At 45.3% G+C, this 14507-nt stretch overlaps 1 protein-coding gene across 3 annotated transcripts in view; it reads left to right on the plus strand.

Moving 5' to 3' along the window:
- zgc:110045 (uncharacterized protein LOC664755 homolog) overlaps window positions 1–14507 on the plus strand; it is a 141173-nt gene that overhangs the window by 94481 nt on the left and 32185 nt on the right. For all 3 annotated transcript variants that reach the window (XM_068005190.1, XM_068005172.1, XM_068005180.1), the window contains exons 3-5: window positions 12575–12598; window positions 12692–12724; window positions 12813–12929. In XM_068005190.1, the coding sequence (XP_067861291.1) occupies window positions 12575–12598; window positions 12692–12724; window positions 12813–12929 (174 nt within the window). The remainder of the gene's footprint in view (window positions 1–12574; window positions 12599–12691; window positions 12725–12812; window positions 12930–14507) is intronic.

Consider the following 14507-nt stretch of genomic DNA (forward strand, 5'->3'; position numbering starts at 1 on the left):
CAGGCAAGGACCATCTCCACCTCCCCATGACATTCAACGGCATTACCAACTCCGAATCGCCCACCATCAACATCCTGGGGGTCATCATTGACCAAAAACTTAACTGGACCAGTCACATAAATACTGTGGCTACAAGAGCAGGTTAGCGGCTGGGTATTCTGCGGCGAGTGACTCACCTCCTGATTCTCCAAAGCCTTTCCATCATCTACAAGGCACAGGTCAGGAGTGTGATGGAATACTCTCCACTTGCCTGGATGAGTGCAGCTCCAACAACACTCAAGAAGCCCGCTTGAATGGCACCCTATCCACCACCCTAAACATTCAGTCCCTTCACCGGCACACCGTGGCTGCAGTGTGTACTGTCCACAGGATGCACTATAGCAACTCATCAAGGCTTCTTCGACAGCATGTCCCAAACCTGCGACCTCTACCACCTAGAAGGACAAGGGCAGCAGGCACATGGTAACAACACCACCTGCACATTCCCCTCCAAGTCACACACCATCCCGACTTGGAAATATATCGCCGTTCCTTCATCGTCACTGGGTCAAAATCCTGGAACTCCCTACCTAACAGCACTGTGGGAGAACCTTCATCACATGGACTGCAGCGGTTCAAGAAGGCAGCTCACCACCACCTTCTCAAGGGCAATTAGGGATGGGCAATAAATGCTGGCCTTGCCAGCGATACCCACATCCCACACGAACGAATAAAATAAGAGCTTGAATGACACATCACTAAGACACTGGAAGTACATTGGGAATGGCAAAATGGTAAGAAACAGATTTTAAAATTTCTAGATTTAACAAAAACATAACTTCGTTGTCATGCGCCCCCAGTGAGAAGCCACTGTCGAGGGGAGTGTGAATCGGAGCTACAATGTTGTAAACCTATCTCTGATCTGTGCTCCTTTTGAACACAGGTTCCAGCTGAGAGCAAAGGACCAGTAAATTTACTTTTTTTTATTTTAACAGATCTGAGGAATCTTAGGATTTGGTTATGTTTATTAATCTCTTGAAGTTGCACTCACGGAGAAGATTTCCTCTGTACACTATAAGTAATATAATTGAAAACCACAAGATCACAAAAGTTAGTGCAGATTTCAAGACGGCATTTGAAACCATAATAGGCTACTACATAGGTCATAGAATCATAGAAAGTTACAGCACAGAAGGAGGCCATTCGGCCCATCGTGCCGGCTGAAAAAGAGCTATCCAGCCTAATCCCACTTTCCAGCTCTTGTTCGTAGCCTTGTACTTTACGGCACTTCAAATGCACATCCAAATACTTTTTAAATGAGTTGAGGGTTGCTGCCTCTACCACACTTTCAGACAGTGAGGTCCAGACCCTTACCACCCTCTGGGTGAAAAAAATTCTCCTAAGCTCCCCTCTAATCCTTCTACCAATTACTTTAAATCTATGCCCCTGGGTAATTGACCCCTCTGCTAATGGAAATAGGTCCTCCCTATCCACTCTCTCTAGGCCCCTCTTAATTTTATACACCTCAATTAAATCTCCCCTCAGCCTCCTTTGTTCCAAAGGAAACAACCCCAGCCTATCCAATCTTTTCTCATAGCTAAAATTCTCCAGCCCTGGCAACATCCTTGTAAATATCCTCTGTACCCTCTCTAGTGCAATCACATATTTCCTGTAATGTGGTGACCAGAACTGTATGCAGTACTCAAGCTGTGGCCTAACGAGTGTTTCATATAGTTCCAGCATGGTTCAACTATCTCATTCTTCCATAGAAATCAGGATCACACATAAAAGTGTCTCACTGGCTCTTGAATATGCCTACAGTTGTTGCCACCACCATCATACCCAGAAGACTATTTTAGATGTGATATCCTTATCAGGAAAGGCTGAACAGACTGGGACACTTTTCTCTAGAAAAGAGAAGACTAAGGGATGACCTGATAGAGGTCTTTAAGACAATTATTGGATTTGATAGGGTAGATGTAGAGAAAATGTTTCCACTTGTGGGGGAGTCCAAAACTGGAGGTCATGAATATAAAATAGTCGCTAATAAATCAATAGGGAATTCAGGAGAAACTCTTCACCCAAAGAGTGGTAAGAATGTGGAACACACTACCACAAGGAGTAGTTGAGGCAAATAGCATAGATGCATTCAAGGGGAAACTAGATAAACACATGAGGGAGAAAGGAATAGAAGATATGTTGATAGGGTTAGATGAAGAAGGGTAGGAGAAGGCTCGTGTGGAGCATAAACACCAGCATTGACCAGTAGGGCCCAATAGCTTGTTTCTGTGCTGCACATTCTATGTAATTCTATGTACTGATGAAAGATACAAACTCATCTATAAAGAATGCATTGACAATTTTAGTACACAGAGGAAGTCCTTTCCCATGATTTTTAATCTCACCTGAATTTTTTGGTTTGAATGGTTACATAGGAACAGGAGTAGGCCATTCAGTTCCTCGAGCCCTCTCTGCCATTTGATAAGATCATGGCTGATCTGTGATCTAACTCCATATACCCGCCTTTGGCCCATATCCCTTCATACCTTTGGTTGCCAAAAAGCTATCTATCTAAGATTTAAAATTAGCAATTGAGCTAGCATCAATTGCCGTTTGCGGAAGGGAGTTCCAAACTTCTACCACCCTTTGTGTGTAGAAATGTTTTCTAATCTCACTCCTGAATGGTCTGGCTCTAATTTTTAGACTGTGCCCCCTACTCCTAGAATCCCCAACCAGTGGAAATAGTTTCTCTCTATCCACCCTATCTGTTCCCCTTAATATCTTATAAACTTCGATCAGATCGCCCATTAACCTTCTAAACTCCAGAGAATACAACCCCAATTTGTGTGATCGCTCTTTGTAACTTAACCCTTGAAGTCCGGGTATCATTCAAGTAAACCTATGCTGCACTCCCTCCAAGGCCAATATGTCCTTCCGAAGGTGCGGTGCCCAGAACTGCTCACAGTACTCCAGGTGCGGTCTAACCAGGGTTTTGTATAGCTGCAGCATAACTTCTGCCCCCTTGTACTCTAGTCCTCTAGTTATAAAGGCCAGCATTCCATTAACCTTATTGATTATTTTCTGCACCTGTTCATGACACTTCAATGATCTATGTACATGAACTCCTAAGTCCCTTTGGATATCCACTGTTTTTAACTTTTTACCATTTAGAAAGTACCCTGTTCTATCCTTTTTTGGTCCAAAGTGGATGACCTCACATTTGTCTACATTGAATTCCATTTGCCACAGTTTTGCCCATTCACCTAATCTATCAATATCGCTTTGTAATTTTATGTTTTCATCTACACTGCTTACAATGCCACCAATCTTTGTGTCATCGGCAAACTTAGATATGAGACTTTCTATGCCTTCATCTAAGTCGTTAATAAATATTGTGAATAATTGAGGCCCCAAGACAGATCCCTGCAGGACTCCACTAGTCACATCCTGCCAATGTGAGTACCTACCCATTATCCCTACTCTCTGTCGCCTTTCGCTCAGCCAACTTCCTAACCAAGTCCGTACTTTTCCCTCGATTCCATGGGCTTCTATCTTAGCTAACAGTCTCTTATGTGGGACCTTATCACATGCCTTCTGGAAGTCCATATAAATAACATCCATTGACATTCCCCTGGCCACTACTTTAGTCACCTCTTCTAAAAATTCAATCAGATTTGTCAGGCGCGACCTACCTTTCACAAATCCTGACACAGAAGGAGGTTATTTGGCCCATCGAGCCCATGCTAGCTCTTTGTAAGAGCAATCCAGTTAGTCCCACTCCCCTGCTCTATCCCCATAACTGCAAAATTTTTCCCTTCAAGTATTAGACTACAGCTTGTTTAATTACAAGCAGTGACATAGTTACATTGGGCTCAATTTTAAACTTAAATTGCGGGTGAGTTGGGGGCGGGGGGGATGCGAAAATTGCAGAAATGCAGAGCGGGTTTGGAAGTTGGCTCCAACCTGACGATTTCCGAGTTTCCCACAGATACACCTGTGTGAGCGCGGGTGTCCCGAATCCGGACGTCCGGCCGGCAGTTAAAGCCAGCGGGATGATAGTTAAAGAACCAAAAGTACCTCATTGAGGTACTTAAGGCACTTTACTTGTGACATATTAGGTAGTTAGAATGATTTTTAACTTACCTGGGCAGCTTTCCCACAGCTTCTGATTCACAAAGCAGGCGTGAAGGGCCGGATCAGGGAAAAAGAAATGAATTAAATTAAATAACAAACCATTGCACAAAGTTAAATCACAAAATCAACCTACCTTTCCACCCTGCTCTGATGTCTGATGCCTCCCTCTCCGATCTCCCCCTCTTCCCCCCCACCGATGTCCCCCCGATCTCCCCCTCTTTCCCCCCCACCGATGTCCCCCGATCTCCCCCTCTTTCCCCCCCACCGATGTCCCCCGATCTCCCCCTCTTTCCCCCCCACCGATGTCCCCCTGATCTTCCCCTCTCCCCCCCATGTACCCCGATCTTCCACTTTCCCCCCCCCCCCCCCCCACCGATCTTCCATCCTAGCACCGGATGACATCTTGCTCTCTCTTTCTCTCCCCCCACCCTCGGTGTTGCAGCTCCTGTAGGCAGCCAGCCTGTCAATCAGGGGCTGCTGGGCTCAAAACCCGGAAAGAACTTTAATCACCATCAATTACATTGCGATCCCATCAGAAACAGTAAGCTTTCTTTATTTAGGTTTGCCACGAGCACTTTCACCAACACCCACCCCCCCCCCCCCCACCCCCGCTGCCAACCCGCCACCATTTCAAAATTGAGCCCATAGAGTCTACATCACAGAAACAGGCCGTTCGTCCCAATTGGTCGATGCCACCATTTACGCTCCCGACGAGCTTCCTCCCACCCCTCTTTATCTAACCCTATCAACATATCTTTCTATTCCTTTCTCCTTCATGTGCTTACCTAGCTTTCCCTTAAGTGCATCTATATTATTCATCTCAATTACTCCTTGCGATAGCAAGTTCCACATTCTTACCACTCTTTGGGTAAAGAAGTTTCTCCTGAATTCCATATTGGATTTATTAGTGATTATCTTATATTTATGACCTCTAGTTTTGGACTCCCCCACAAGTGAAAACATTTTCTCTATGGCAAATCCTTTCATTATCTTGAAGACCTATATCATGTCACCCCCAGCCTTCTCTCTTCTAGAGAAAAGAACCCCAGCCTGTTGATGACACAAAACTGGAGTGATACTAATGTTTTTTTTGTGCCCTTGCTAACAGAAAGAGGATTCCCTACCCTGGAAAGAGACAGCAAAGGGTGATTGTGCTCCCAGACTAGCGCCTATATAGTTATGAGCCAGTAGGCAAAAGGCATAAAATTGGCTCATTGTAGTCTCCTCACCTGATTTTTTTTCTGCCTCCTACACCCCTCCTGTCATTGACAGGAGGTGCTTTGCCATTGCTTGCCACTTCTTCGCAACAATGCAACTGAGTTTGGGAACTCAATAGAGTGGGGGATCAAATCTACATACCTCCTTCCACTCCATGGCATTGTCCATTGGTAATCCATCAGTAGTAGTTCCAAATATTTGAATTAAAAATAAGTATTTATTTTATTTATTATCTATATTTTAAGGAAGATGCCTGTTGGTTTAGATATGCCGTTTCCACTTAAATGTAAGAAAAAATTGCCAAAATGTGTGTGTGTGTGTATGTTTTTTTTATATCCCTTGGCTAACTCAAACCATTTCTCCAAGGTACCAATGCATGGAGTTAAGGGGTTGAAAATCCTGGGCCCCTTCTTCCGATGTAAGAGACCATTCTATCACTAAGGGAAAAGTGGATAAACATTTCAAGCAGAGGAAGATACAGGGCTATGAGGAGAGGGCAGGGCAGTGAGATTAGCTTTGCATTACATTCGCAAAGAGCTTGCATATATGCAATGGGTCAAATTGCCTTTTCCTGTGCTGTAAACATTCCAAGGCTTTAAATAGGAGAATTGTATGTAAAGATGCGAGTAAAGGAACACCTGAAGGTAAATGTTGGAGTTCATTGTGTTACCTAGAATCATAGAATGGTTACAACACAGAAGGATCGGGGATCGGGCAAGAAAGTGGAGTGAGGTCGAAAATCACCCATGATCTGATTGAATGGTGGAGCAGGCTCAAGGGGCTATATGGCCTACTCCTGCTCCTATTTCTTATGTTCTAGGCAATTCAGCCCATCGAGCCCATGCTGGCTCTTTGTAAGAACAATCCAGTTAGTCCCACTCCTCCGCTCTTCTCCGTAGCCCTGCAAACCTCATAGCAAATTATGGTAAGCTCTTCAAGCACTTTAACAGTTTGAATGGGAACTAGTTGTAAGTGGCAAACAGTCTAAGATGGAATTGCGACAGGGATTCTCTGGCAGGAGATCAGCGGAACTCCCAGAGAAAGGCCATTTACAGCCATTTATGCCATTTCTCCAGGAGTTCCACTGATCTCCCACCAAAGTTACAGCAAGAGTTCAGAAGAACCCAGTGGCAATTCAGGACTGCTTACTATAGTGCATTCTTGGAAGATGTGGCTGGCTTCTCTTACCTTGCCTGGCCTGGTACGATTATTAAACTTTTTTGCAGCATTCAGTGGCCATGTGTCAAATACTAGATTTGGTACTGACTACCTTGGCAACCTCCTTCCACCTCACTGCTGCTTTTTACTTCAGGTCCATTGCCTGTATCTCTGTCTTCTCCACGACCTTCTGCAAGAGCACTTCCCATCACAATATGTGAAGAAGAGGGCTTTGTGCTTTGCAGCAGACGTGCCTGACAGTGTTCAAACAGCCAATTTCCTGGTTTGCAGCAAAAGTCTTATGATGCCTGGATGCTGCAGGCATTTAAATCTTGCAGCAGTTTGCTATTTCCCACCGCCAAATAGGCGAGCTCCCAATAAGAGGCATTTTCAATCGCTCAGTTCACCCACAATATTTTAACTAAACCAACTCTGGAAAATACAGTTGGGACACCAGTGGGTTCAAGTGGACAGAAGCCCCATCCAATAATGGGCACAATTTTAATAAGGCGACGGGATGGCAGTGGTGGGCGGGGGGGGAGTGGTCAATGGGCATGCAGCAAACCCGAATAATAAAATCTTACCGACCCCACGTGATCGTGACTTAATTGGTACCCCTTAATGTTGTTTCCAGGTTTGCCGTCCGAAACCTGCACAGCGGGTGGACTGCGCAACCACATGACCTGCTGTCAGCTGGAATGTCTGTACTTAAAGGGTCATTGCACCAATGGGTTTTGCTGAAGAAAGGAGCAAGCACGCAGAATGGAGCAGCAGAGGGGCAAGCCAGCTCCAAGATTCAGTGATGCCTCACTTGAGGTGTTGCTGGCCGGGGTGAGGAGGAGGAGGGAACTATTTTACCTGGCCGACAATTGGGAGCACCCTACCTCTGCCACCAGGAAGGCCTGGCTCGAGGTGGCAGAGGAGGTCACCAGCAGGAGAAACACCTGCCACACTTGGGTCCAGTGCAGGAAGTGTTTCAATGACCTAAAGTGAGTACACTTACTGATTCTCCTGCATTCCGTGTTCCACATCACCGCCCCCCCCACCCCGACCCCAACTCATTCTGCACTGCCAAGACTCCGTCACTTCACTCCTCACACCCACTTAAGGCTCATCCTCAACTTACTTTCACTTCATGAGCACTTCCTCACCCCCACCCCCATTTGTGAACCCACCACTACCACTCACCCCAGTCCTGATCCAATGTGGTGTCTCTGTTTAATACTCACCCTCTGGTGCATCTCTTTCACGGTCAGCCTCACCCAAAGCAATGCATTCATCGGCTGACCACTTCACCCTCACTCACTCACACGTCTGTACTTTCTCCCCTTGTAGGAGATGCACCCGAGAAGACGAGGACTGGAGGGGGGCCACAACAAATAGTGGTCCTCACAGAGGCAGAGGAGGAGGCCCTGGAGATAAGCCGTACCCTCGAGTGCCTGTCCGTCAGGGACGCCAAGACTGGCACCCCACAAATGTCTGGTGACACAAATTTAACATTCATCACACACAAATGAATTGATGTTAAGAACGATTGGCATGTTGAACACCTCAGTATGCTCATCGCAACATGGCACATCTGTGATGATGCTTAATATTGCCTTCTGCTCTATTCCAGACCCTTCAACGACCGAAGTGACGGGAGAGGGCACTTCTTCAGAGGAGCACCGTCACATTTTAGTGAGCCATCCATCAGTGCAGATACTCATACCTTGGTGGGTCCTAGTAGTGAGTTAGTTGGGTTGGCACCTGGTGAGTCACCACACACAAGCGAGCACGAGCAGACACTAGTGGCAGGGGCAGCTGTGGAGAGTCCCCGTCGGTGGGAGCACTCTTCTCCAGGCTCTTCTCAGCTGGACGCAGATGCTGAACCCCGGGGGCCATCCTTTAAGAGGAGAATGATTGAGGGGCAGCAGCACATTTGCGAGGTACTGGAACAGGTGCTACGTGCACTCTCCACAGTAGCGGAGAGGATGGAGGAGTCCATCTCCTGCATTAGCGGAATAGTGGCACAGGTAGGTGAGGGAATGTCTGCGATGGAGAGAAGGCTAGCCTCCATTGAGCTTCAAGCACTGCTCACAAATGAATCCATTCAGGCCCTGACAACGACCGTTCAGAGTCAGGGTGAACAACATTCTGCCGTCTTAAACAGGCAGACAGAAACTTTACAACTGGGCATACAAGGCATCACACATGTCCTCCAAACTGTTGTCCAGCAGGGTGGTAGGAGTGATGTGGGCCTGGTCCAGGAGAGGGATAATAGCAAAAGAGGACATGGAAGTGGGGACTCCACTCAAAGCATCCCCACACCTCATCCGTTGCCCTCCTCTTAACCAGTACCTACAATGCTGCCTCCTCTCCGGGTGGCTGAGTCTGCCCCTGCACAGGTGCGGGTGGAGCAGTCTTTGGAGGGGCCCTCACAGGCTTCAAAACCCAGAGGGCGTAGGCCGAAAGCATCTAAGCAGTCAGGGCATGAACTTGAGCAACCTGCCACTACCTCTGCTGCAGCCATAGGGGATGCACCACGTAGAAGTAGTAGGAAGAGGAAGGCTAAGGATTTGTGATCATGAAGGGTATGCACAAGGGTGTTTGACAGAATGTTATGTTTTTCATTTATATTTGTTTTTTGTTAAATTCACAATAAATGTTATACTTCTCACCACTACTGCTACATCTTGCCCATTCTTCACTGCCTTTTGTGATAGCACCCTTTCATGTGCTTCATCATGAATGGCGAGACTTGATGCCACCCATTCATGTGTATGTGTAGTTGTAGGACTGTTTTTTGTGGTGGGGGGGTGGGCCTGGTGTTGGCGCTGCTCTTTCAAGGTGGTGTGAAGACTGGACTATTCTCACTTTGTGATCTCTTTATGAGAATCGTTCAAATATTAGTGACTCCCTGGCCTCACGAGCAGCCAAGTGAGCCACTGCTCTGCCGATGGGTTCCTCCTCCTGCTCCTCCTCAATGTGGATGGCAGATGCGGATGCTGGATGAGGGCATGGGGCCTCATCAACCGGTAACCCTCTCTGTTGCGCCATTCTGGATCAGTATGGGTATGCACCATTGAGAGTGGGTCGAATTATAGTCGTCTGTTAGACGACTATAATTCGACCCACTCTCAATGGTGCATACCCATACTGATCCAGACACTGAAATCGCATCTTCAGCAGTCCTATTGCATGTTCAATTATAGACCTGGTGGCGATGTGACTGTCATTGTACCGACACTGTTCCTCGCTGATGGGGTTCCTCAGAGGTGTCATGAGCCATGTTTGCAGAGGGTAGCCCCTGTCTCCGAGGAGCCAGCCCTTAAGGGTGTTTGGTATGTGGAAGAGGGGTGGGATGTTGGATTCCCTCAGATTGAATGAATGATGGCAGCTGCCAGGGAATCTTGGGCACCTGTGAAGAAATCTTTTCCTGTGGTCACAAACGAGCTGAGCGTTGATGGAATGATATCCCTTTCTGTTGATGAACAGTCCTGGCTCGTGTGGAGGTGCTCGGATTGCTATATGCGTGCAATCGATTGCACCCTGTACCCGTGGGAAGCCAGCCAGAGGGTGGAAACCCACTGCCCTCTCTGTCTGACTGAGGTTGTTCATGGGGAAGTTGACGTATTGGGACACCCTGCAAAACAAACCATTGGTGACCTGTCTTATGCACATGTGGGCAGACGACTGAGAGACCTCGGCGATGTCACCGGTAGTGCCCTGGAATGATCCGGAGGCAAAGAAGTTGAGGGAAATGGTCATTTTAAATGCGACGGGCAATACAATGCCACCAGGCCCAGCCAGGAGTAGCTTGGCATGAAGGAGGCTGCAGATGTCTGTGACCATCTGGCGACTCACTCGCAGCCTCTATAGGCACTGCTCCTCAGAGAGGTCCAGGAAGCTCAGCCTTGGTCTGTAGACCCTCTCACGAGGGTAGTGCCTCCTGCAACTTTGGTCTCTCTGATGTTGCCCTCTCTGCTCTTGTGCAGGTGCCTGTGGCGCACCTCTGTGTGGTGGAGCAGAAGTGCACGCGGTGCCTGGCGAGGCTGGTGATGTTCCTTCTCCTCGGATGTACTGGTGAATGCAGCCATTGCACCCCCCATCCTGATGGTGTCAGTTTGAGGGGTTCCAAAAATTAGGTAAATATGGGTAAACAGAAGAATTCTGTGTGGAAACCAAGAATTTTCAGTCTAAACACAAAGATCTCCCAGCCAAAAGTTTGATATAGACAGGCTGGGTGAGTGGGCGGAGATTTGGCAGATGCAATACAATATTGGAAAATGTGAGGTTATGCACTTTGGCAGTAAAAATCAGAGAGCAAGTTATTATCTTAATGGCGAGAAACTGGAAAGTACTGCAGTACAAAGGGATCTGGGGCTCCTAGTGCAAGAAGATCAAAAAGTTAGTTTGCAGGTGCAGCAGGTGATCAAGAAGGCCAACGGAATGTTGGCTTTTATTGCTCGGGGGATAGAATATAAAAACAGGGAGGTATTGCTGCAGTTATATAAGGTATTGGTGAGACCGCACCTGGAATACTGCATACAGTATTGGTGTCCATACTTAAGAAAAGACATACTTGCTCTCGAGGCAGTACAAAGAAGGTTCACTCGGTTAATCCCGGGGATGAGGGGATGGACATATGAGGAGAGGTTGAGTAGATTGGGACTCTACTCATTGGAGTTCAGAAGAATAAGAGGCGATCTTATTGAAACATATAAGATTGTGAAGGGGCTTGATCAGGTGGATGCGGTAAGGATGTTCCCAAGGATGGGTGAAACTAGAACGAGGGGGCATAATCTTAGAATAAGGGGCTGCTCTTTCAAAACAGAGATGAGGAGAAACTTCTTCACTCAGAAGGTAGTAGGACTGTGGAATTTGCTGCCCCAGGAAGCTGTGGAAGCTACATCATTAAATAAATTTAAAACAGAAATAGACAGTTTCCTAGAAGTAAAGGGAATTAGGGGTTACGGGGAGCGGGCAGGAAATTGGACATGAATTTAGATTTGAGGTTAGGATCAGATCAGCCATGATCTTATTGAATGGCGGAGCAGGCTCGAGGGGCCGATTGGCCTACTCCTGCTCCTATTTCTTATGTTCTTATGTTCTAACTGAGTGCCCGGCTGCAATAACTCACCTTTTATCCCCATCTGTCAAACAGGGATTTGAATGTCCAAATGGCTGCCGGCTGCAACCCGCCGAGTTTCCAACGGTGTGACCACGGGAAACGTGTTGAGGCAGCGTTGAAATCGCTTGCCAGCGTGATTAATTACATTAAGGCAGATTTCAAGTACTTTAAGTACTAAATTGTTGGTTTAAATATCGTCCAGCCGGCTTTAATTGCTGGTGGGACTTCTGGGTTCGGGAATGGCACGCGCACCCAGATGGGTCAGGGTCATGCGCATTTTTCGGCGGGTTGGAGCCGGGATTCCTTCCCGCTCCAGAAATGCCCGATTTTGTTTGCCCCCCTGCTCCCAACTCACCCGGACTTCAAAGTTAAAATCGTGCCCCATATGTCTGGAGGTGATCACTCCTCAGAGGAAAATCCAGGCTTTTGTGTCTGTTGTACAAATGGTCAGAAGCTCCAGTATGCAAAGTTTGCCAGTGTTGCTGTACCCATTAACACCCAGGCAAAGAAGTAAATGTATTCAATTAGGATCATTTTTGGACAATATAGTACTATTTAAGGTAATACTTCATACTAAATGATGCATTGGGTTAGACACTAAACTTTCATCTGTGGGATCTGGATTCAAATGTAGCCCTGTCTGATGGGAAGTGTCCGTTCTTGCTTACTGGCTATAACCATGTTCCCAGTTGTCATAGGCCCATAGCACAAAAGTACTCGTAAATTGGAAATCTCACTGTAACAGGCCACAATATATCAGGATCTCTGCGTGTAATCCTGCTGGACCGAGCTCAGGAGTAATTAATGCTAATACCCTCCAACAATAACATCCTCACCTTAATCAGAATAACAATTAAAAACAAGTTTGTTCTATAAAAAATTACAAGTATTTATTTTAATTTAGAGAATTCATTTACTTAAGGAAAGCTGGTAATTTGAGCTATAACAGATTTTTTTCCTGTTGTTCTACAGGAAGTTGGAAGCATTATTGGAAAGGTTAGTGCAGTTATTTTTAATTCCCCATCATCCAGTTTTCAACGTGTCTAAAGAAAGTTACAGTCACTAAGAACGTTTATGTTTCTTTTACAGAAAGGAGAGACTGTAAAAAAGATGAGGGAGGAGGTAAGTTGTGGCTTGTTTTTCTTTAGTGAAACAAAGGTTGATTCATATTTCTCGTGGTATTCAGACAATGAGCTATTCTGTTTCATAGAGTAGTGCAAGAATCAACATTTCAGAAGGGTCCTGTCCAGAGCGCATTGTAACAATAACCGGCCCAACAGATGCCATTTTCAAGGCCTTTTCGATGATAGCACACAAATTTGAAGAGGTGAGTGAACATTCATATTTGAACTTTAAATATGAATTTAATCAGTTAAACTGTCGACTAGATTTGTACTAGAAATAGGCAGAACAAAAAAAATCCTAAAAGCTCAGTGGATGAATGCACTACTCAATATGGTATGGAGCTATAAGGCAGAAAAGTCTTCGGTATAATTCCTGCTCTGTGCTGAATTAGCTGAGTTCAGAGTGACGGGAGGGGATGGGGGCGGGGGTGTTAGAACTGGCCTGAGTTCTTCAGGGCTAGAGAAGGGAAAAATCAGTAAAGGATCCACCTCCTGATCACGTTTCTTTGCCCTTCATGCAAAGCATGTGCATGTCAGCATCAGGTGAAGATAGCACAGCAGACTGTGATACCTCCCCCAGGGTGCATAGCCTGCTGTCTGGGCTCTGAAATGAAGAATGGCCACTTGGGTGAGGTACTGGGGGTCTCCAGCACCCATAGAGCTGTAATCTATCATTGGTCACTATCCTTAGGAGAGGAGGAGAGAAAAAATGTAAAAGTGCACAAGATCCTTTCAAAAGTATGTGTTTTAAAAAGCTGTGTTCAATGGTCTCCGCACTATAACTAGGAATCCTTAATATCAGTTTTTACTCATTTCCACTGACAAATTTGCAGATTCTTTGTGTGGTGAATTGGTAAAAACTGATTCCCTCCTGAATTTGAGAAAAAGACCCTCAAAATTTGCCATTGTTTGCTTACCAAGAATCAGTTCTACAGATGTGCACAAATAATGTCAGGATGCGCACCGAAGAGCCTTGATAATGTCTACAGCCATTTTATTAACAAAATAGACACACTGCATACAATTATTTGCAATAAAACCATTCATAACACATACTACAAAATTAAATTTTAGCTGCAACCATCATATTTCAGACTGAGTTTAAAAATATTTATGATTCACAATGCTATGATGGTGATATGCTACTTTAAACATTAATTTAAGCAGTCAACATTTTGTAGCACACATTCCATTCGCCAATGCCATAAATATATTTTATAGCTAAAGGAGCTTGACAGTATTCTATGATGGTGGAAACTTATATTACATTAGTATTTTATTGGAGCTGCCATTGAGATCTATAAAAGTAGTGATTGTGAACTGTGTAAATAATTATTGGTTGTCATTTAACTTAACTCTGCCTTGTTAGTCTCTTGCTTGTTTTCCTGAGGCTTGGTGAAGTTCACAATAAAAACTGAATTTTATTAATTTTCTCCAAATTTACCCAGCTTTTTTAAGGTCTTTTTTTCCTCCTGATTTCTTTTTGATGTTAAATATGAAAAACTGAAAAACACCCAAAAATACACAGGTTTTTAAATTGGCAATAAAAACTGACTTTAAAGCTCCTTAACTATGTCTGTGGAGTTTTTATAAAGATTTTTTTTCAGATGAAACACAGTAAAAGATGAATTGCTCCTCATACATAATACCACTCATTTGGGAACTATTGGAATATGAGGTTGACATTACTGAAATAATTGTACCCATATTTATCATCATGCAGTGTATTGTAATCATCTGAAGAGCCCTGTCTTTGCAACATACTGTTATTTTTCAACATG

This window comes from Heptranchias perlo, chromosome 2 (assembly GCF_035084215.1).
Source record: "Heptranchias perlo isolate sHepPer1 chromosome 2, sHepPer1.hap1, whole genome shotgun sequence".
NCBI lineage: Eukaryota > Metazoa > Chordata > Chondrichthyes > Hexanchiformes > Hexanchidae > Heptranchias > Heptranchias perlo.